Genomic DNA, 24497 nt, shown 5'->3' on the forward strand with positions numbered 1-24497 from the left:
AAGAGAAGAAAGAGAAGAAAGAGAAGAAAGAGAAGAAAGAGAAGAAAAGAAAGAGAAGAAAGAAAGAGAGAGAGAGAAAGAGAGAAAGAAAGAGAAAGAAAAGAAAAGAAAGAGAAGAAATAAAGAGAGAAAGAGAGAGAGAAAGAAAGAAAAGAAAGAAAGAAAAAGACAGAAAGAAAGAAAGACAGAAAGACAGAAAGAAAGACAGAAAGAAAGAAAGAAAGAGAGAGAGAGGAAAAGGAGGTTTAGTCCAGTTTTTGGAGGCAGGCTCTAAATTTAAATATTTTAATAAAGCTTCACATTTTATTATCTTTTTAAAATTCAACATTACCCAGGCAATGAACATATCCATGCATTTTCCATGCAGGTTATAAACCAGAAAGAACAAGATTTTGCTACAGGAGCAGAGCCCTCATAATCACCTATAAATGACTCCACAATCTGACACCCTCCTGAGGTCTTTGCATTTCCCAATAGTCATTCCCTTGCTGCAGGAGACTCTCCCTCCCAATTCCCAGTCTAATATGTGGCAAACTGGTGATTCAAATATCAAAATGCAGACCACGTAAATGCTGAATCTTTAGAAGGGATATGAGAATATCATAATCATTTGCTTCTTAAACAAAGGAAAAACTTGCCTCATTAGATTTTCCAGAGACTGTTCCTTCACTTTGATGTCTGTATGTGAGATACAAAAAGAAAGATTATTTAGTAGAGAAAGGAAAATCTTCATGTGTGTTTCATTCTGCTCTCCAGTGCATGAGGAAGCATCAAGATAGTCTGTGATTTTCACCAGCTGTTTAAAACTTAGCAGGGGCCTAATGCACATTGTATATCAGACTGTTTCCTTCTCACCATTCATGTCAAATGACTGAGCACCAGATTATAATTAGATACATTTGTCCACCTTTGAAAGGAAGATAAACCTTGTGACCTCCCTTACTTAAACACATAATCACCAGGCTACATTCAAAAACTCACACACTACAAAACAAACCTTCAGTTAATAGTAAATACTGTCATTAAGTAAAATGGATCTTTATTTATTTAGCAAACTGTTATTTAATAGAACACGCAACCAAAACCTGCAATTGTTTAGTAGAAGTGGACTTCATCAAGAATCGGAAATAGATACAGTCTAATGTAACAATGTTTAATAAATGTATTAACAATTTGTCCTTTGGCCATGGATTGTTCTCATAACTAGGCTTGATTTCAGAACTGTTTTTTGCTGAAATTAATTTTCATATTCCAAAAGTAAGATCTTCCCTGTACCAGCACAATCTTGCAATGTTTTAGGGCAAATTAATAAAAATATATTAAAATATACTGTTTTGTATACTTTAGAATGCCAATCTGATGTAGTTGTATTAAGGGAGCTGAAAAATGAATCAAGTCCCAAAAAACAGTTTTTGATCAGAATCCAACCAACCAAGTAACCAGATTTTTAAACACCAGAAATTATTTTTAAAAATTATTAAAAACTATTTACCAGCTTTGTCGGTGTGGTCAGTTTCTTTCAAAAAAATTAAAGGATACTAAAAACTTTTAAAACATGCTTTACTTCTGAAGAAAACAGCTCAAAGAGCGTCTTTGAAAATCCACCTGTAATTAACAGAAATTTCCCCCACGAGAGCAGCTGGACTTTGAACTTGGGTCTCCAGGCTTACAGGTAGGTACTCTACCACTATACCACCAGAGTCCTTTATAATTAGCAGAAACGAACACAATGATTAGTTCCATCTGCACATCTCTAGTATAATTCATTTTAAACCTGCACAAAAAATATGGAAATGAAATTTGCGTTGAATGTAATTTGCACTTGAAAGTCTTCAACCTTTTGCACTGGGTTAGCCCAATTTTGGGTAAATTATGCTGAAAAGAATAAATGAACACTCCTATCCATGATGCTTTATGGTCTTTGAAACCTTTTGCATGTTGACGTATAATGAGAACGATAACGATTACAAGCCCCTAAATGGCATTATGCCTATCAATTAGAGGAATCTAAAAGTGGGAATGGTAGCATAGTGGTAATGATACTGAACTAGTAATCAGAATTCTAGATTAATGATATGAAGACACAAGCTCAAATTCTGCAGTAAAATCCAATGTTGGTAATGCTGACCTTGCAACTACGGGATTGTCAAAAAATTTCGCCAGATCACAAACATCCTTTAAGGAAAGCAGACATCTTGTCAGTCAAACACACAGTAATTGGATTTATTCAACGTGTGTTTGAAACAGTGGTTAACTTTGAGTTACTCTCTGATAAGACAGGGCAAGCCACTCATTTGCACCAATCTGTTATGACAAAGCATAATAAGAATAAGATTGGACAGAGCAGCCAGCGCTGAATTAGGCACCAGATTTATACATCACTGCAAAGTCCTCCTGGCTAACACTTTCTGCTAAAGTTGAGAAAGTTGATCAAAAGATTTCACACTCAGAATCGTACCTTTTAGCCAATAACCTGGACTCTTCCATTGTCATTCCAGAATACCTCTTGTCCCATTTGTAGGTCAGATGCACTTGAGGTGTTGGCATAGTGGTACACATTTGGGAGTAGTAAATGATAACAAGTCCTTATCATTTATTGCAAAACCTATGACATCCCAAGGTATATTGTCAGAAATGCGTATGAAAATCTCATGCTGATTTTCTTCAGCTCTGAATTAACATTCCCCCTTGTTAACACCACTTTAAAGAAACAGTAAGGGTGGCAAGGGGACAGACTGGAACTGTTGATTTCCTTACTACTGTAACTGGTTTGCGGCAGGATGCAAAGACACCAACATGAATGAAAATCTACTTGATCTCTCCCTGCCCAGGATTAGTAGGAGTAATCTCTACATCTGGGAGACCAAGCGGAGACTTGGAGATGGCTTTGTGGACCACCTACGCTCACAGTTCACGACAAACGACAACACCTTCCAGTAGCGAACCACTTCAACTCCCCCTCCCATTTCCTGGATGACACGTCCACCCTGGGCCTCCTCCAGTGTCACAACGATGCCACCCGGAAACTGGAGGAACGGCACCTCATATTCCGCCCGGGAATCCTAAAACCCAATGGTCTCAATGTGGACTTTACTAGCTTCAAACTCTCCCCACCCCCAACCTCATCCCAAGACCAGCACCTCCTCTCATCCCCGCCTCCTTGACCTGTCCATCCTCTCTCCCACCAATCCGCTCCTCCCACCTCACTGACCAGCCCCCATCCCCACTTCCGACCTACACTCATCTTTACTAGCTTCATCCCCGCCTCCTTGACCTGTCTGTCTTCCCTCCCACCTATCTGCTCCACTATACACTTTCTATCACTGCACCCCCTCCCTATTTATTTCAGAGCCCCATTCCCCTCCACCATTTCTGAAGAAGGGCCCAGACCTGAAACGTCAGCTTTCCTGCTCCTCTGATGCTGCCTGGCCTGCTGTGTTCCTCCAGCTCCACACCTTGTTATCTCAGACTCCAACATCAGCAGTTCCTATTATCTCTATGGTAGGAGTAATAGTCCTTGCAAAAGCAAAACCTCATCTTTGAACAGAGAATATTCTGTTATTTTATGTGGTATGACACGGTGGTAACAGGATAGATTCAGAACAGATCTAGTTGCTCAGAATTGGGCAAAGAGGTTTTGTGGGCCATTAACAGCAGCAGAAAAATGCTATTCGTGCACAATCTGCAAGCTATTGGCCCAATAAAGCCCTTATTCTATCATCAGATGACCAACTCTGGTTCAATGAAGAATGTAGGAGAGCATTCCAAGCAAATCTGAAATGAAATGGCAACTTGGTGAAGTTACAACACAGGGTTACATGTACTATAGACAGGAGAAACATAGAAACACTTAGACAGAGCTAAGTTATACCCCAACCTGAGGATCAGCTTAAATATCTCCAGCCTTGCCAGATCCAATTACAAACAGTGGTGAACAGTCAAACAACTAATAGGAAGAGGGGGCTTCACATTCTGAATGGTAGTGCAGATGAATACAGGTCATGGTAATTGATAAAACTAAGTGAACACGTAACCGACAGTTCAGATCAAAGGTCTGCAATCTAATCATGAATGATTGTGGATAGTTAATCAACCAACCAAAGGAGGATGCTCCATCAATATTCCCATCCTCAATGGTAGGGGCACCCAGCTCATCAGTGTAAAAACCAGTGCAAAATGTTCACGTCCAAACAGATTTGGTTATCCTTTTTCATAAGGAAATGGAAGCTAGCATGAAGTTACAGCAAGCAATTCAGAAGCAAAAGACATGTTGGTCTACATTGCAAGAAGATTTGAGTACAGGAGTAAAAAAGCTTGCTTCAAATGTACAGAACACAGGTGGGACTGCACTTAGAGCACTTTGTGCGGTTCTGGTCCCATTGCCTTACAAGGATTCTTGCCATAGATTGAGTGCAGCAGAGTTTCACCAGGCAGATTCCTGGGATGTTGGGACTGTTCTAAAATGAATGATTGAGGAGACTGGCCTGTATTCTCTGCAGTAAAGAAGAATGAGAGATGATTTCAGAAGTTTACATCATTCTTAAAGGGCTGGATTCAGGAAATGGAGAAAGGATGTTTTCCCTGGCTGTGGGGTTCAGAACCAGGGGACACTTTCTCTGAATAAAATGGTAAGCCATGTGCAACTAAGATGAGGAGGAACCTCTTCCTTCAACAGGTGGGGAATCTTTGGAACTCTCTACCTCAGAGGGCTGCGTAAGCTCGGCCATTAAGTTCATTCAAAACAGAGATTGATAGATGTCTAATAATAAATAACATTAAGAAACATGGCAATAGCACAGAAATATGGTGCACATTGATGGAGCATGCTCATGGGGCTGATTGGCCCATTCCTGCTTATATGTTCCTGAGCATTTAAAGTCATCACCAGCCAGAAGAAATGCTGAATGGATGATCCATCTTAGCCTCCTTAGAACTCCTAACATCGTAGATGCCATTCTTCAACAAGTCAATTCACGCCACATGGTATCAAGAAAGGGATAAAGTCACTGAATACTGCAAATGCTGTGTGGCTTGACAATATTCTGTGCTCCAAAACTAGTGCCCCAGTAATTCTGCTCCAGTACAGCTACAACATTAGCATCTAGCCATCAACAGAAAAATTTCCTAGGTATGTGCTGTCCAAAAAAAGCAGGACAAATCCAATTCAATCAAATACCATCTCATCAGTCTTCAATGAATCATAAACAACTGAGTTCTTGACCTCAGCTTTGGTCCAAACATGGACAAAAGAGCTAAATCGTAGGAATGGAAATGACGGCGACTGCTCTTAATTATTAAGGCAGTATTTGACTAACTGTGGCATCAAGGAGTCCGAGCAAAACTGAAGTCAATGGAAGTCAGGGAAATGTTCACCACTAGTAGCAGTTATACCTAGCACAAAGGAAGATGGCTGTGGTTGAAGTCAATCATCTCAGTCACAGGACATTACTGCATGAGTTTGTCGGGGTAGCGTCCAAGGTCCAAACTTCTTTAGTTGCTTTGTCAGTTAGCATCCTTTTCTTTACAAGCATTAATTTCTTTCAGATCTTCCATTACACAAGTAATTACATGCACCTTTGATCACATCGTATTCCTGGGAGATGTGTGTACCTTCTTCCATGAAGACTGTTGCCTGTTGTCCACCATAAATTCTTCTGTCCTCCCTTGCAATGGGACCTGTGTTACGCTTGCACAGGTTGGTGAGAGCTTTTATGGTCTGCCTTAATGTTCCTTGCTAACTTGCATTCATATTCTGTACTCCCGTACTTTATCATTTTCTTGGCCCTCCGTTGCCAGGTCCTAAATTGCTTCCAATTCTCAGACTTATTATCTTTCCTGGCATTCTAATCAAATCTATTAGCGTAGTTTTCCAATCCACCTTATCCACTTGGCTCCCAGACCCTTAGGATTCTTTTGCACTGATTGAAGATCCAGTTTCAGAATGAACCATGTCACATTCAAAACGTAAAATTCTGTCATATGGGGTATGGTCCCTACTTCCCACAGGCTCATTTCAGAAACCCATCTCATTAACATTCATCCTCTATAGAATTAGTACTGACTTGGATAACAAAGGTATTAAGCAAATTGACTTCATTTATTATTACTGTATAACCCACATTACACACGTTTCTAATTTCTCCAATTATGAAGAAATGCTGAGTGTACAGGATACAGCAAAGGCCATTAATCTTTAGAGCTCAAGTCCTGGCCCAGACCTAGCCACATCTTTAGCCAAGCTGTTCTAGTACAGCTTCAATGTTGGCATTATGGCACCTATCTGACAAAGGGAACAATTCTCATGCTATATCCTGTTGATAAAATGCAGAACAAAAAACATCAATTTACTCTCATCCACTAGGAAAGTGTCATCAACAGTGTTATCAAATGACTTACTCACTAATCACCTGGATGAAAACCTGGGGGTGGTGGGGCATTCCAGTAATCTAGATAGAGTCAGACATGTATAGCAAGGAAACAGACCGATCCAACTCATCCATGCTGACCAGATATTCTCCATTAATCTAGTCCCATTTGCCAGCATTTGGTCCGTATCCCTCTAAACCCATCCTATTCATATACCCATCTAGATGCCTTTTAAATGTTGTAACTGTACAAGCCTCTAACACCTCCTCTGGCAGCTCATTCCATACTCACTCCACCCTCTGTATGAAAAGGTTGCTCAAGTCCCTTTCAGATCCTTCTTGGTAACACAAGTCAGGAGACTGGAACATGCTTTTGAGGAGGCTCGGCAAGTTGCCAAAATACATAATGTGGATGGTACGTATTGGATAAAATCAGCTAACTCCACACGGACTTCAGATCAGTCCTGGGACCTTCTCTGTATTTGACTCAGTCGCATTCCAGGCACTATCTTTACAACATTTAATATTTATGCTCAGCATTGAAGTCAAAGACATATTACATTTAACCCAAGACACCTCCGGCATTTCTGCTCCCAGAACGTTTATTGAAGCATGTGAGAATATATATCTTGGTAGACTGCCAACATACATAAAGCAAGAGAGGCTGTCAACTTCAACGCTCTGAGAAAAATTGCTAATGTCATGAATTTGAAGTTATGATATTTTAGCATTCCAATATTAGAATATTAAATGATTTACTTTAGTTTTTATCTTCCACAAAATCCACAATTATTGAAACTAAGCCAGCACTGACTTCATTAGATATTGCTTTGAAAGTTTTTTTTTGTTTGAGAGATAGAAGTGCCTTGGCAATACCATGTTAAAGAGACAGGATGACAAAACTGTTGATACAATTTATGACATTTGACTATACATTTGTAACAGACAATAAAAAGACTGCTAATGAGCAACAGAAAACATTGGAAATACTCAGCAAGTGTGGCAGTATATGTGGAGACAGAAGCAGAGGTTTCTGGTCACTGAGGAGTTTTCATCCCAAAACCTTAACAGATGCTATTTTCCTGAAAGCACAGAATTTTGCTCCTGATGAAAGACGCTATAAAATTTCCAAATAGGACATCATTTTTTAGCGAAAATCACCACCAATGGACTGGCCTCATAGCTACTTTACATTCCAGATATGATCTTGTTAAGTAAGTTACTCAGAAAACATACAGAACCTACATCTTTTTCAGCTGAATTGTAAACTAGATGAGTATTAATATTTTGTCTTAAAGTAAGTAAATGTCAATCCATATTGTATTATTCTGCATTATATACAAAGTGCTTCAAAAATTTTAGCAATCTGTAAAATTTGAAAAATTGGACTCTTTCTGGTTTTCAATTAGAGATTTGTTTTGTGGCTGTGCCATTCGTATATACATTGGAATGACACTCACAAATTATTCTGTATTGAATACATACATAAATAGTTTATAAGCACATCTTCACGCCCGCTCTTTGCTTTCCTTTGCGAAATAATGGAATGATTCCTATACTGAATGGCGTTCCTATTGTGGTGAGCACGGCCTAGCAGGGACTTGAACTAGTGCTTCTGGCCCAGGAGTAGGGATGCTATGACGGTGCCACAAGTCCTACTAGTATTGATGGCTGGAAAGTCTTTCACTATCAGGGTCAGAAGGGGGTCGGGAGTTTGACCTGGGGGGCGAGGGATAACTGGAGGGGTTCTGGGTGAGTCTGGGAATCCGTTTCAAAATCAGCCAGGAGTTTGAGCAGGTTAAAATTCCTCTAATTTTCCTGGGTAACTATGAAGGTAAGTGAATTGGAACTCTCAGGAGTCTCTGACTCTAACACAGATTTGAGGCTTGGGACCATCAGAAGTTTCAACTTCCCAGGCACTTCTCAAGTGGTCAGCTGCATCAGAACTTCCAACTGGACCTGATGTGTAATTCCACTTTACATTACTGTAACAACTACCTTCCTACTGGAAGATCTATGTCAATATCTGGAAATACATGCAATGAGTAGTCAGAAAAATGCAGTTACAGTCAAGTAAATATTGCATTTATCTGAAAAAGCTGCATTTATTCTTCTATATCGTACTTCACCAAATACATGCAAACTGTAGAAAAATTGTGAAACCATACGGAAAATCCTTATTGTTGCAATAGTTGGATTTTGGTAAATGTCAGCAATGAGAGTGTGAAGCACAAATGAAAAATGAATAAAACGAAAGATATCAGGGCTGATTTTCCTTCTTCCAACTCTATGTGTGGAGCAGTTTTCAATGGTTCTAGGAGAACGGGGAATTGAGGAAAAGAAACAACGAACAAACAACCATAATCCTGGGTCTTTGATTCATTTGCGCGTAATGCACATTTCCAACTGGTACCTACTTGGATAGTGGGCCATTCCAAATGCAAAGTTCTATTACTGTATTTATGAATGTCATTCTGATGGTTCCTGTCTCTTTTTTCCAATGTCTTATAGCAATTGAAAATAATCTTCAGCAACTGAGTATCCAGGATTCCGAGATTTTGAGCAGCAATTTTGAATTCCAAAAGTAATAAATGAGCTCAAGAGGCATTACAAAACAAAGTATGATTAATTTAAAAAAAAAACCCTGAGGCAGAACATAATAAAAGCCAATAACAGCACATTTGTTGATTTTTTAATTCCTGCTTTTATGTTTTCAGGAGCCTTTGCAGTTTATTTCCCTATAATTACAATACTGCATAATGGATTTTCTACAGGAATCTACTTTGACAGCCAGTAGGAAGAAGGAAAGGATCACTGAAGGAAGGATGAGCAGGTTAAAATGCACTCACACACCTGCATTTTGTAGACAAAGACAAGCAGAATGTACTTTGGCAAACAACTACAAGTGAAGGTGCAATATCAAACTATGGTTGGTTGGGAAGTATTTCTGGCAAATCAACATATGAATCTTTCAGAGCGTATTATGATACGCACAGTAATTATATGTTTATTCTGTTTCCTATGTGACGTACAGGAGCATGCTGAGGGCAAAAGGTACAAGTATTACTCACCAAGTAAGCATAATGTGTGAACTCCTGTCTGCCGATTCCTTTTGATCTTATCATAGAAACTTTCAGGCTTCCAGCTTTCTGTCCAGAATACGATAGATACAGTTTCTCCAAAATTGTACAACTAGCAAAACAAAAATCAACAAAACACACCATCAAAATCAACATGATGCACTCTTGTGAATGAATAAACAATAATGTCTCAGGTTATTTACAGAGACTCCAATCTTTTGTTTCAGTTCTGCAGGCAAAGAGAGAACAATCTGCTTTTAGGAACTATCCTGCAATGGAAGTCTCATTGATTCAAAAGGCATAGATTGGGATATGCTTCTTGAATATCTGATACTAGATACTTTACGGCTCACTTTTCTTTAAGAGTCACAATCACTGTGATAAATACCTGCTCCACACAAAATTATACTAGTCTGATTGCAACGTGCAAATTTTGCTCTCAAGTGTGCTATTCTTGCAATCTAAATATAAATGAAATAATGGAAATCCACATTATCTGTGCCATTCATTTCATTTATAACTTATAAAAGGAAATTTACAGTCACTCTATAGCCAAGCCCTTCCCTAAAACTGTAATGTCTTCCAGTGTTACAAGTTTAAATTTAAGATTGAGATGAAGAGGAACTTCTCTGGAAGACAGAGTCTTTCGAACTCCTTGCCACAGAGAGCTGTGGGGGCAGAGTCCTTACGTATAATTAAGGCTAAGATAGATTTTTGATCAGTAAGGGAATTACGGGGTATCGAGAAAGGACAGAAGATGAATGTGAGGAGTTTCAGATCAACCACAATCCTATTTAATGACAAAGCAGTCTTGTGGGGCCAAATGTCCTAATCCCATTCCTATTTCTTATGGTCTTACGGTCTTAAGTGATCCTTACCATTGTTCAAACTCTCAGTTCCTCTTAAACTAGTCTTTTGTGAATTGCCCACATCGCCAACCAACTCCACTAATAGTTATGTTTAAAGCCAGACAGGTCCAATGCTTCAGAATTCTTGTCCGAGATCCTTCTGCCTGTTTATTACAGAGTTGCAAAGCTGCAGAAGACAGCCATTCAGCCCATCATGTTTGCACCCTCTTATGCGTGGAAAGTTCTTTACGCAGAGGGTGGTGGGTGCCTGGAACGCATTGCCAGTGGAGGTAGTAGAGGCGGGCACAATAGTGTCATTCAAGATGTATCTAGACAGATACATGAATGGGCAGGGAGCAGAGGGCTACAGATCCTTGGAAAATAGGCGACAGGTTTAGATAGAGGATCTGGATCAGCGCAGGCTTGGAGGGCCGAAGGGCCTGTTCCTGTGCTGTAATTTTCTTTGTTCTTTGAAAGAACAGCATGACTTAGTGTAATTCTTCCACTGTTTCTCCCCAACCCTGCACACTCTTTCTCCTTAAATAATTATCTAATTCTTCTGGAATTCTTCGATTGAACCTGCCTCCACCACACTTCCAGACAGTACATTCCAGAACTGAACCACTTGCTACCTGAAAATTTTTATTCTCATCACATTTACTTTGTTTGGCAAATTAAAACTTATGCCCTCTCATTCTTGATTTGTTTGCCAATAGGAACTCTCTATCTCTCTTTCCCCTTTACCACCACAAGATCATTTTTTCGACTAAGTTTTCGTTCACTCTACTAACATCTCTAATGGCTCAGCATCATAATGGCTCTGAAGTGCCCAAAGATATCCTTCTACATGCCAGGTACTAGAAAAAGCAAAATTTTTTTTTGCTGCAACACCTCAACTGAGGAAATAGGTGAATAATTGTCTATTACTCTCTAAAGTGGTTTGGAAACAGTCGGTTAGACAGCACTAGGGTGGTCTCTGTCTTTTCCTCTCTTAGAAGAGGAAATCCCAATTCCTGGTTAGCCTTTTTCTGTGCATTTTAGGAAAGTAGAACATATCTTTGCTTATTCTCTCCCTCCCATCAGTATGAACAGGTTCAGTAAGGCAGGCAAGTTGTCAGACACAGAATTTGTTTTTCTTTTTCTTTTATAAACTGTTTTGACTCTATGAATGTCCTTTCAAATGTAACACATTAAAAACCACAAGGTATTCTAATCTAAACTAACAGAGACCTGCAAAATATTTGTGGTCAAATAATCTTTCTTGCAACAGTACTTCTTTAAATACAGGATTTCTAATTATTCTTTCACCAAAGACTTCAAGAGAATCAAAACTTTGCAATTTGAAAAAAGTTACATAAAGATGTCAAAGAGTAAAAACAGGCCTAGAAATATAAATACACATTTGTCAAGAGTTCAGTCTTCTGGCTTATTGATAGTCATAGCAGATGAAAATCTAATTGCTAACTGTTTCTTTTTGACATTAAATGGCATTTTTACATCAATGGGCTCAGTATTATTTGAGGAATCAACACTTTATTCTTTTGAAATTTGTAAGTTATAACTTCAGGATCATTGGAGAAAGCAACATTTTAATTAATAATTTTGTTTCATGACAAAGTCCTTCTTTAGAATTCATGTTTCAAAACAACATTATAACTGCTCTTTCCTTCAACCTAAGTTTAGGTGCCAGTAACCCTACTGGAGCTACACTTTGCAGAAACTCAGAACAGTGTGGACCATTACCATCATCTCCATCTACTGAATCAATGCTGATGTATTCTTTGAATTTTCTGACAGTTTAAATGAATCTACTGAGTCTCCATTTTTAACACAAATAATAGCTTTTAAATAACAATTTGTATTGAATAGTTGAAACGGTTTCTGGTGCTTTTCTGCTCCTGGTCTATAAGAAGTATTAATGTGTTCAGTTCCTTATTAACACAGACTCATTACACTTCCACAGGAGGCCAAGAAAGGGTATCTACACACTTCTATCCATCATTTCACTGACATTTCAGCGACAGTGAGTTTATCCTGTACTGTACTGAACAGACCACAAAAGCCACTTTTATCTTTGTATCTGCTGAGTTAACTCATCTCAATTAGGGACCTATAATTAGCTTCAGGCCTCACATTAGGAGGAGAAATTATGGGTATTGCTGCTATTCTGAACTGATATTCAAACCTTTCAGCACAACTGTAAGAATATGGGCATTGGACAAGAACTGGGGAGAATAAGGCTGGCACGCCCCTAAGATCAAATGGCCCAAAAACACACCATTAAGGCGGTGTTTGGAAGGGTGAAGGGAGAGATAAGGACAGACATCACCCTCAGAACTTTATACCAAAAGTCACGGAGATCCAACGTTGTGTCCTTGGATTCTTCCCATTTTTCTGCAACATGCTGCAAACACAAAACATCAAACTGCCCACGTTATACTGATGTCACCCAGTTCTACCTTGCCACCACCTCGCACAACCCCTCTAACTATAACATCTGAAACCTCCTCCAGCCCTACAACACTAAGACTTCCATACTCCTTCAATTCTGGATTTTTGTGCATTTCCAATGTTAACTGCTCCACCACCACTGGCAGCTATATCTTCAGCAGCCTAGACTGTATGTTTTGGTGTTTGTCTACTAACCTGCTGTGCCACTCAATCCTTTATAAAATCAGAGATAGTAGGAACTGCAGATGCTGGAGAATCCGAGACAACAAGGTGTAGGGCTGGATGAACACAGCAGGCCAAGCAGCATCATAGGAGCAGAAAGGCTGACGTTTCGGGCCTAGACCCTTCATCAGAAAAATATATAATTTATAAAATCGACTTCTCATTGTCCTAATACCTTGTTAAATGACCCATTGTCAAATTTTGTTTGATAATGCTCTGTGTGGAACACCTTGGGATGTTCATGACTATGAAGCGACTATATAAAGGCAAGATGTTACTGAAAGGTGCAAAGCATGCAAAATTCATCAGTGGCCTACAGTTTCAGAAATTATATACACAAACTAAGTGTTTTCTATTGGCCGAAAGCATACATTCAGCCCATTTGACAGTCTAACAAAACAAAAATTTCCACATTATGAAAGTAAAATACTACAGATGTTGGAAATTTGAAGATAAAAAAGAACATGTTGGAAATACCAAGCAGATCTGACAGGATATCTGGAGAAACAGTTAACATTTCAGGTTGTGATGACCCTTCACGACCCAACAGAAAGGTTAACTCTGTGGAAAGAAAGACTCTGTCTACCCTGCTGAGTACTTCCAGCATTTTCTGTTTTATATCAAATTGTCCCCAGTTCACTTTCTGTTGAAAAACAATGGGAAGAAAAGGATTGGAAACCCCTAAAATCCAAATTAAAATCACATCAGGGCTGTAAGCAATTTATACGAAGTTCACAAAATTCTCAGAAGTGCTAACCCAGAGCACAAATGTTGATTTGGTAGAGGAAATAAAGATTGCAATTTAAAAATAAAGTCTAATCCAATGCATGAAATATCCACAATTTTACCATTTGTTTTCTTTAGTGAAAACCCTTACAAAAAATAAATACAGGAACAAGACAGAGCCGAGACATTATCAGCAAGGCACTCCCAGAGCGCTTAAAAGAATCACAGCTTTTTCACATTAACATCTTAATATATTGCTCATGCCATATTCAGATGTCCCAAATCTCAGAACGATTTAATTTTTATTTTTAGTAACAATCTGAATATTATCCAGATATTGCTATTGAAAGTGTCACATGTATAGTGAGGACTCAATGCCAATGCATTAACCACAACATATATGCCAGATCTACACAGAATAACTCCAGTATACTAAAAGAAATCTCATTCTACTTGTACCTGCACAAAACACAGCTGTCAAACTGGAAATAAACCAGGAGAGACAAAACAAGTCAATTATCACTTCTTTTATGGAACACTCTTATCAAAACTAACTTCATCTTTAGAACACGTATCAGCCACAGACTAGAATGAAACTGAATATTTACATTTTTGAAAATTATAAAGCTGCCAGTAAAGGAAAACAAACCTACCAAATGGTAATTATTATTGCACTTTCTTAAATTGGCTCTTTACTCCATAACAATAATGTAATCTACACCTTAGATTTGAAGTATAATGAATCAAATCTCAGTTATAAAGTTTTGACTAATTATATTTTGTGAGCAATAAGTATACTCTTAAAAGTATTTAATAGAATATAGTATTAAACTAAGCAGAAAAATGGTCCCAAATTTGATTCCAAATTTTTGTGGAGATTCCTGATCTCAGCTTGGAGTTATCAGGAGGAAACTATCCACGATTCTTGCTTTTAATCAGCATCCATTGCAAAATGTACACGGACAGAGAGAGGGTTAAACAGCTGCAGTGCCCTCTACAAACTAGATTCACCATTGAAGATCACTTAGGTCAAACAGCCAAAGATGGTTGCAACCACTCAATTTCAGCATGTCAGTCCTCCTTCAAAAGAGGAAAAGGAATAAAAAGTCTAAATCTTCAATTATTTTTCTGAATATTCCATGATGCAATGTCCATTAGATCTTACTCCCCAAGATGTTACTTTGTAATATTTAAAGTGCTCTGTATTATATTAAGCTATTGGAGGCGATAGTTTTATGCAAGATGTATAATTGTATATATTTTTACTTTGATTCTAGAAATTCTATAACAAGTTTTGAGATGCATTTGCAATGCTTAATTATCACAAGCAAATTTGTGTCAAAAGAAAGCTGTTTTAAACAGAGTTATAGAGTATTTTAGAAAGAATCATTTCCAGGCAAAGAATACTCCAACAGCAAAATAAAGTTCTTAATTTCAGGATCCAAAATATTTGAAAATGACAAAGTTCGAACAAAAAATGCTGGAAATATTCAGGGCAGCCAGTGTCTGAAGAGAGGGAAAGAGTTAAAGTGGAATTGAAGTCCACAATCATACTAAACGTAGTAGGCATAACAGATCATCATGGTCTTCTCTGGCGTTTATTTTCTGAAGGGAAAACAGTTTAAATGTTACATTTTTAAAATCTTCAATAACTAAAACCTGAAGGATTGAAACTCCATAGTTATACTAGCCCACCAATGGTGGTAGTATAATTTCACTGACATCTCTATCTCCTCCTTCAAGGCTATATTCTAAGGTTTGTGACAAAGGATCTGTTACAAAGATGTTCAATCTCCTTGCCTCTACCAGTGAGAATATGGGGCCTCGTGTATTCTGCACACCCAGGGACCCTCTAACAGACATACGAATGAATCTGAAAAGAATCAATGCTAATTTGAACACTTGCCCAAAACAAAGGACTCAAGCATAAAATCAACTGCCTGTGTGCGCGCTGCTCTGGGCATACTTTCTCAGCATTCATACAACAGAAATGGACAGAATCTGCAATTAATCTCCCTATCTCTAAATCCTTGCACCTGCAGTGTTTTGAGAAAGCGCCTTATCACCTTTGAGGGCAATTAGGGACTGACAATTAATGTCTATGTGCCATAAAATAATAATAAAGCACCTATAATCTTTGTCCTAAATCATCCCTTTTATAGACAATTCCCCAGATGTCCTTTCCTACCATGTTTCTCCATTGTATCTTGATCTGTTTTGTGGTGAGAATTACAGATGAATATTGCCACTCAGATAATTTAGGGTCCGTATCAAGTCTTAGCATAACTTTCCTCATTTCATTTTAATGCCTGCTAATGTATTCCAAAAGGGTATTAACTATACTAATGTTGTTCCACATTACTCTGAAGTACCTTTCAAAGATTCCCTGCAACAAAGCTTATGTTGCACATTAATTCACCCAATGAACAATAATTCACATCTGACAAATGTTCACAGTTCATTTGTTACTTGCTTGTCACTTGCACAATTAATTAAAAATCACTAAATACAACTTCAAATTTCTAAGATTCTTCCTATTTTAGTCTTGACAAATTTACAACTGTAGTTAATGTGTTCATTAGAAAAAGCACAGACAGGTTGGAATTCCACTCAGCACCTCTTCTAATCTGATATTACTTCCCTCAAGGCTTTTGTGACTGGTATCTTTGATCTAATTTTGTCTCCAGCACTCTTCTATTCTGAATTCTGCAGGCTTTTAGACTAGTTAGAAATATTTTATGTAAAATATTAAAACTTCTCAAAACATTCAGGTAAACCATTGTATCTACCATGTAGTGGACCTGCAATGTCCTCATGGGCAGTTCCAAATCTGGTTCCATTCTTTTTTAATCTACTCATAACCAAGGATGGGATTTTCCCAAATCTGAGGTGGCAAGATGATGATGAGCATAATGACTCAAATCAGCCAAGAGTCCAAAAATCCAATTCTCATCATAGAGAACGTTTTGCCCAACTAAATCCTCAAGCCTTAGATAGCAAGTTTAGGATCTCTCTGTCAGGTGGCAAGAAGCTTATTTCAATGTATTCACATTCTCACTATTAGCACAACTACAATATTAAGACTGCACTTCCAATTTTATTCTTTGCAATGAGAAACATGATAACATAAAATACTTGACTGGGAAAACCTGGACATTGCAGCTCACAAAATCGCTCTGTCAGCCATCTAGCCTCTCCTTACATAGAATTGCTTCACTTATGTAGACACCTCCTTGGTTAATGGTCATGCTCTGCTGGCCATTCATCCTTGCAACTCAGCATTGGCGAAGCATCAGCCTCAAACTATTATGCTTGCTCTCAGTCCATCTTAGCCAAAATTTCAAGACTTCGAGCATGTATTCTGAGGTGATGACAGCCAGGACTTCCATGATTGTGGCAAATCAGTTTGTGCTGAGAGAATCAGGCATCTTATGTACCCAAGCAGAATTTTAGCACTGACATGGAACCAGACACCTCTTCTATGGTTTTAGCCTGATTTTTAGTGCACCGGTCTTTAGCATTAACTTAGTAAACAGACAGCGTTTGTGGTTCAGTTTGTTCTTTCAAAGTAAATGAGAAGCAGGCTGCTTGTGGTGGTGGGGTGCATAAAGGAATAAATGTTTCAAAGAGACAGGAAGTGGACAAGTCACTGCACAGCATGGTGCTAAGTCAATGTCATTAACAACGGTGTAAAAGGGCGTGGTGGGGTGGTGGTTTGATGAGACATTGGGGCCACAGGGACAATATTGTAAAAGGGGATGTGAAGATTTGGAGGAACCCGGTGGGTCACATGCAGAGCTTGCAAGAAACTCATGAACACAGGTAGAACCTTACCATATCAGACTGAACGTCAACTGCACAAGTGCACAAAATGGCTGGGATCACATGTAAAGTGGAAGGAGTAAGTTACTGCTTCTCCCCTTTGAGGCAGAATTTGCAAAATTATGCAGCCCAGCAAGGGGCAAATACAGTAATTGTGCCTTGACTGATTAAGCAGTGCTATGCATCAATCGTCAAATGACATTTCTTCTGGAAGTCAGTAAGTGTCAAGGAATGCAAATAACAAATTGTGGCCTCATGCGATCATGAGCGTTAAATTGTGTCCATGGATCGCCTCCTGGTAAGTTCAACTAATTTTATTATAAGAAGGAACTTAAGGGCTGAATCAGGTAATCCCAATGGACGATGATAATCTACACCAAGTAATTGCCTTTTGTAGCACATGGTAATGTCTCTACCTTTGGGCCAGAAGACCTGGCTTCAAGACCCACTTACTCCAGAGGTATGTACTAACATCTTTAAACAGGTTGATTGTAAAATATCTAAAGTAAGTAATGGTAGATCTTGTGGTGCAGTGGTAAGTATTCATACCTCTGAGACAGAAGGCCGGAGTTCAAGTTCCACCTGCTCCAGGATCTGAATAGGTTGGTTAAAATTATCTGTAGCAAGTAACAGGAGACAGGGTAGCTACCATATCCTCTCATAGAAAAATTAATCTGTAAGGAAAGGTTTTAATTTCGAGGGGTGGGCCACATTTCATGGTAGCTTCCCGGCAAAGCTGACTCCCAATAGAGCGCAGACATTTTGCCTGTTCATTGAGCATTTGGCAAGATCAAAGATCTCAGAGTTCCTTATCACGACCTGGCGACCATTTCCTTGGCAAGTCTACATGTCACACTGTGTGATGGCAGAACATTCAGCTCGAGCATTCAGTTCAGGATGTGAGGATTCACATATCCCTTCAATAACTCCGTGCTCTTGGCATTACAGCTGAAAGCAGGCCACCTCCAGAGTGTTGTGCTAGTGTGTTGTTCCTCCACACTTTGAGTATTGGCTGGTACCATCCTCTTCCTGAGCAAAAGATGCAACCCGAGTGAAGTCAACATCCCTTACCCTTCTCTCCTCTTGTCATTGATGCTGAACAGCCACAGTTGAAGTGATTAAGTGCAAGTATACATCCAGCAGCTACCAAGTATTCTGCTGAGATAGTAGGAACTGCAGATGCTGGAAAATCCGAGATAGCAAGGTGTAGCGCTGGATGAACACAGCAGGCCAAGCAGCATCATAGGAGCAGGAAGGCTGACGTTTTGGGCCTAGACCCTTCATCAGAAATGGGGGAGGGGAAGGGGGTTCTGACATAAATAGGGAGAGAGGGGGAGGCGGATAGAAGATGGATAGAGGAGAAGATAGGTGGAGAGGAGACAGACAGGTCAAAGAGGCAGGGATGGAGCCAGTAAAGGTGAGTGTAGGTGAGGAGATAGGGAGGAGATAGGTCAGTCCAGGGAGGACGGACAGGTCAAGGGGGTGGGATGAGGTGAGTAGGTCGGAAATGGGGGTGCGGCTTGAAGTGGGAGGAAGAACAGGTTAGAGAGGCGGGGACGAGCTGGGCTGGTTTTGGGATGCGGTAGGGGGAGGGGAGATTTTGAAGCTTGTGAAATCCACATTGATACCATCGGGCTGCAGGATTCCTAAGGGGAATATGAGTTGCTGTTCCTGCAACCTTCGGGTGGCATCGTTGTGGCACTGCAGGAGGCCCAGGATGGACGTGTCGTCTGAGGAATGGGAGGGGGAGTTGAAATGGTTCGCTACTGGGAGGTGCAGTTGTTTATTGCGAACCGAGCATAGGTGTTCTGCAAAGCGGTCCCCAAGCCTCCGCTTGGTTTCTCCGATGTAGTGGAGGCCACAACGGGTACAGCGGATGCAGTATACCACATTAGCAGATGTGCAGGTGAACATCTGCTTGATGTGGAAAGTCTTCTTGGGGCCTGGGATGGGGGTGAGGGAGGAGGTGTGGGGGCAGGTGTAGCACTTCCTGCGGTTGTTGGGACAAGTGCCGGGTGTGGTGGGGCTGGAGGGGAGTGTGGAGCGGACGAGGAAGTCACGGAGAAAGTGGTCCCTCTGGAAGGCAGATAAGGGTGGGGAGGGAAAAATGTCTTTGGTGGTGGGGTCGGAAGATGGAGACAGAGAGGTCCAGGAAGGTGAGAGAGGTGTTAGAGATGGTCCAGGTGAGCTTAAGCTTGGGGTGGAAGGTGTTGGTGAAGTGGATGAACTGTTCGAGCTCCTCGTGGGAGCACGAGGCGGTGCCCATACAGTCATCAATGTAACGGAGGAAGAGGTGGGGTTTAGGGCCAGTGTAGGTACGAAAGAGGGATTGTTCCACGTAACCTACAAAGAGGCAGGCATAGCTTGGGCCCATGCGGGTACCCATGGCCACCCCCTTTGTCTGTAGGAAGTGGGAGGAATTGAAAGAGAAGTTGTTGAGGTTGAGGACGAGTTCGGCTAAGCGGATGAGGGTATCAGTGGAGGGGGACTGGTCGGGCCTGCGGAACAGGAAGAAACGGAGGGCCTTTCGGCCATCTGTATGGGGAATGCAGGTGTAGAGGGACTGGATGTCCATGGTACATTCAGCACATGGCGTCATCATTGGGCCCACTATCATTGGAAGAGCTACTAGTCCTGCTTCTTTAATCTCTCCCCATTGCCTTGTAAGTTTTCCTTTTCAATTACCATCTCAAGTCACTTTTGGATTACTGTATAATTTTTTGAAAATTCTTTCACCGTTTATTGATCCAAGACCAACACACTTTTTGTTGATTGGGTCCAGCTTTGTTCCAGTCCAGTGGAATGCTGTCAATGACAATGATTCCTTCAAGCTGTTAGGAAAATCTAAAGTGGATTGATTATATTTCTTTTAACAGCTTGAAGATGCACAAAATTGGGATAAATGGGAGGCTGCTGTACCCCAACTGTCCTAGATTTATTAGTCTGTCACTATAATGGTTGATGAACAATGGCAGACATTTAAGAAAATAGCACAAGACTCTCAAAAAAGATATATCTCAGTGAGACAGGAAGGTTTTAGGAAGGAAGAGTGAAAATAAAACCACCATGCATCAAATTGACAGAAAAGACAAAATACCAAAAAAGTGAGAAAATAAGCTTTGAAGGGAAACTAGGAAGTAATATATATGAAAAAAGATAGCAAGCACTTCTATAAATATATAAAAAGAGAGGCCAAAGTGAACACCTGCACGTTAATAAATGAGGTGAGGAAATAATAATGGGGGGCCAGGAAATGACAGAGGAGAAATGAAAAAAACTACTAACACTAAATAATTTAGGGTCGATAAAGTAGGAAATAAACAAAGTAACTACGTAGATGAAAATGTACTAGAAAAAATAATGGAGCTAAAGACCAATAAGTCCCTCGACTTGATGGGGTGCATCCTAGGATATTAAAGCAAGTAGCTACAGAGATAGGGAATGCATTGGCAGTAATCCTTAGATTCTGGAAAAGTCCCAGAGGATTGGGAATCTGCTAACAAACTCTTATTCAAAAAGGGAGGGAGACTCAAAACAGGTAACTGTAGAACAGTTAGATTAGCATCTGTCATTGGGAAAATGATAGAATCTATTATAATTTATCAGAGCATTTAGAATACAGGATAGAATCAAACCGAGTCAGCATGCCTTCGTGAAGGGGAAATCATGCAAAAATACATTAGAATTCTTTGGGGAAGTGTTACAAAATGGAGACTGACTCCCCACCCCGGTTCTGATAACTAAAACCAAGACACCCAGAGAGGCTCACCTTGCCCTATAATCTGTTAGAAGTGTGAAAAGTGGTAATAACATGCCTCTCAGTCCCTCAATCTGTCATAAAGGGGAAGTTAAATGAAATGAACTCCTGACAGTCTTGGTCCAAATTAACAGTACCCACACAGTCTCTGGCCAAATCATCTGTTCAGCCAATTTCTCAAAAGAAATGAAAAATACTTCTACATCTTTTTCATTGAATTTTGGTAATGTTTTGACATATTTGTATACATCCCAACCAGGTCTTTGGCTACGGTGGGTTTGCTTATCATCACTCTTCTCCTCACTAAGTCAATTTTCTACCTTCATCGCCATCCTTTTAAATTGACTTTCCTGTCTAATTTGCAACTTCCAGAGTTGAAACTCTTTCTCTTTCTCCCTTTCTTCTCTCTCTTTTTCTTTTTGTCTTTCCTCTGTTTGTAACCGTAATTCAAACTATTTCAGTTCCTTTTCTTTCTCTTCTGCCCTGCCTCTGCTTTCCTTTTCTTTACCTTCTAATTCAATTGTCTAATTTTCAAGTTAATTTCTTCTAACTCCACTGCATTTGCCTGTTTCTCTGATATCCCTGAAAGCTTGACCAACTCTGTTACATTTTCAGCTTTCCTCTTATCCCTCGTTAAACCCAATTCTATCCCATTGGCTATGTCTTTCAGTATATCCTTCCTCTGTCTTTTTAAACTTCCTTGGCAAATTTAGGAAGCATCTTCAAACCCCAGAACCTCTTCAGCAATGTTAAGAGCCATTTCCTCCACTTTTGATTTAACCAACCACAAAGAAACCAAAATTAAACAGATTTTCTACTTCTCGCCTAATTTTTATTTAAAGATCCAGGGTACTAAACCCCAAGTCTGTTTAAATCTTCTGGGACCTTTTGGACCCCAAATCTGTCCAAATTCATTCAGATCTGTTCAGATCGTGTACATGAACCGGCTAGATCCTGGGCTCAAGCCCCCAATATATTATAAAGCAGAGGTCAACCCCCATCTCCCCAACCCGGTAACTAAAACCAAAACACCCAGAGAAGCTCATCTCACCCTATAATCTATTAAAAGAAGCATGAGCAGTAGTATAACCTGCCTCTCACCCTCCAATCTGTTATAAAGGCGAAGTTAAATGAAATGAACTCCTGACAGTCATTCTATAATCAACAAGTAACAATTTATTTATCAAACTCTAACTGTGAACAAATTAACATAACTACTAACAAACCGAACAATTCCCCCTCAACTACTAACTATTACCAAATAAAACAAAATTCTATTGGTATGCTGTTCCAATAAATACAAATCCCACTTACATCAACCAAAATAACAAAAATAGTACTTAAAACTTAGTCTCTTGAACTTACAGCCAGGATACATCTTTCGGAATGTTCTGTGCCTTCTCTGCTGTTCTTCAGTCAGGAATGCCTTTCTCCATCAAATTCTTGTATCAGAATAAGAAGAATGCCACTGTACCTTTAGTTGGATGATGATTACTCTGAGAGCTTCGAAAATTCTGTGAGAGCCAGTGATTTTTCTCTTTAGCGCTGCTGGTTGTTAACTGTAACAGACGGGAGTTGCTCTCACACCAATTTTCAAATATCTTCTTTTATAACCTTGATGACCTATAAATTTCTTATAACAGGATTGGTCCTAGGTTGTCAAAATCATCAGATTTTAAAATTTAATTGGCTTTTTGTCTCTAAGTGCCTGGTTTAAATTAATGGACTGATTTTCAAACTGGTTGCCTTAACAACAAAACAAAACTACTGCCTGGGTTGCTAAACATACAGCCTTTTGATACAAACATTTCAATTTCAGGAACTCTGTGCCTGCTGCTGCTCGCAAACATGTTTTTTTAAATCTCCAAGCTTAAGAAAATACATCATCTTTTAAAGGGACCATGCACTCTTTCCATCTTACCACTATACACACAAATTCCAACATCCTGCCTTCCAATCCACAAATACTCTACACAACTTCACAAAAGAAATTAACAAGGGGAATGTTAAAGGGGAACCAGTAGTTGTAACGTATTTGGATTTCCAGAAGGCATTTGATAAGGTTTCTTCATAATATAATAACACATGGCTGGTTGATAGTATATTAGCATGGAAAGAGGATTTGCTAAGTAATAGAAGGATACTGTTGAGAGATACAGACAGACTGAGTGAGGAAAAAAAACTGGCAAAAGGAATATAATGTCGGGACATGCAAGGTTATGCACTTTGGCAGGAAGAATGGAAGAGCTGAATATTATTTAAATGGAGAAAGATTGCATAAAGCTGCAGTATAGAAGGGTTTGGGGGTTCTTATGCATAAGTCACAAAAAGATAGCATACAAGTTCAGCAGGTAATAGAGAAAGCACATGGAATGTTGGCCTTAATTTCAAAGTCAGTGGAGTATAAAAATAAGGGAGTTGTGCTAAAACTACAGAAGGAACCAGAACAGTTTTGGATTCCTTGTCTATGGAATGACTTATTGGCATTGGAGGCTGTCCAGTCAGGGTTCACTAAGTTGATGCTGGGTATGGAGTGATTTCCCTACGAGGAGAGGTTGAAATGGGTTGGTTTGTACTCACTGGAGTTTAGAAGAATGAGTGCTGACCTTATTGGAACATACAAGATCATTAGGGAGTTAAGAGGGTAGATGCAGAGAGGTTGTTTCCCCCTTGTGGAAGAGTCTAGAAGCAGAGGGCATAATCTCAGAGTAATTTAAGACAATGATGAGGAGGAATTTCTTTTGAGAATAGTGAATCTATGGAGTCCTTTACTGCAGAAGATGTACAGGCTGGATGTTCAGTATAATCAAGGCCGAGACTGACAGATTTTTAACCAATAAGGAAATCAAGGGTTGTGTGGATAACACAAGAAACGGGAGTTGAAGATTACCATATCAGCCATATTCTCATCGAGTCTGCTCTGCCATTCAATGGGCCAAATGGCCTACTTCAGCTTCAATCTCTTATCGTCGATCTTCATATCAAGTATTTCTGCTTCAAGGATTTCAAAACATTCAATTAAACATATTGTGCAACGACTACTGGATAACAATTTAGCATTTGGTGGGCAAGAAGAGAGATTGGAATGGAAATCCCGTCGGAGAGAGGAGCAGAACTTCAAGGTGGGCATGCCTGGAAGAGGTGTGGCAGTGAGTTAAATACTAAATAAAAACCAAAAGAACTGCGGATGCTGTAAATCAGGAACAAAAACAAAGTTGCTGGAAAA

At 39.6% G+C, this 24497-nt stretch overlaps 1 protein-coding gene across 2 annotated transcripts in view; it reads right to left on the bottom strand.

The window, feature by feature from the left end:
* Nucleotides 1-24497, bottom strand: part of dph5 (diphthamide biosynthesis 5) — a 62197-nt gene that overhangs the window by 12332 nt on the left and 25368 nt on the right. For both annotated transcript variants that reach the window (XM_020514949.2, XM_048601604.1), the window contains exons 5-6: nt 9437-9557; nt 639-678 (exon numbers count right to left, since the gene is read on the bottom strand). In XM_020514949.2, the coding sequence (XP_020370538.1) occupies nt 639-678; nt 9437-9557 (161 nt within the window). The remainder of the gene's footprint in view (nt 1-638; nt 679-9436; nt 9558-24497) is intronic.

Source organism: Rhincodon typus, chromosome 10 (genome assembly GCF_021869965.1).
Source record: "Rhincodon typus isolate 14 chromosome 10, sRhiTyp1.1, whole genome shotgun sequence".
Lineage (NCBI taxonomy): Eukaryota > Metazoa > Chordata > Chondrichthyes > Orectolobiformes > Rhincodontidae > Rhincodon > Rhincodon typus.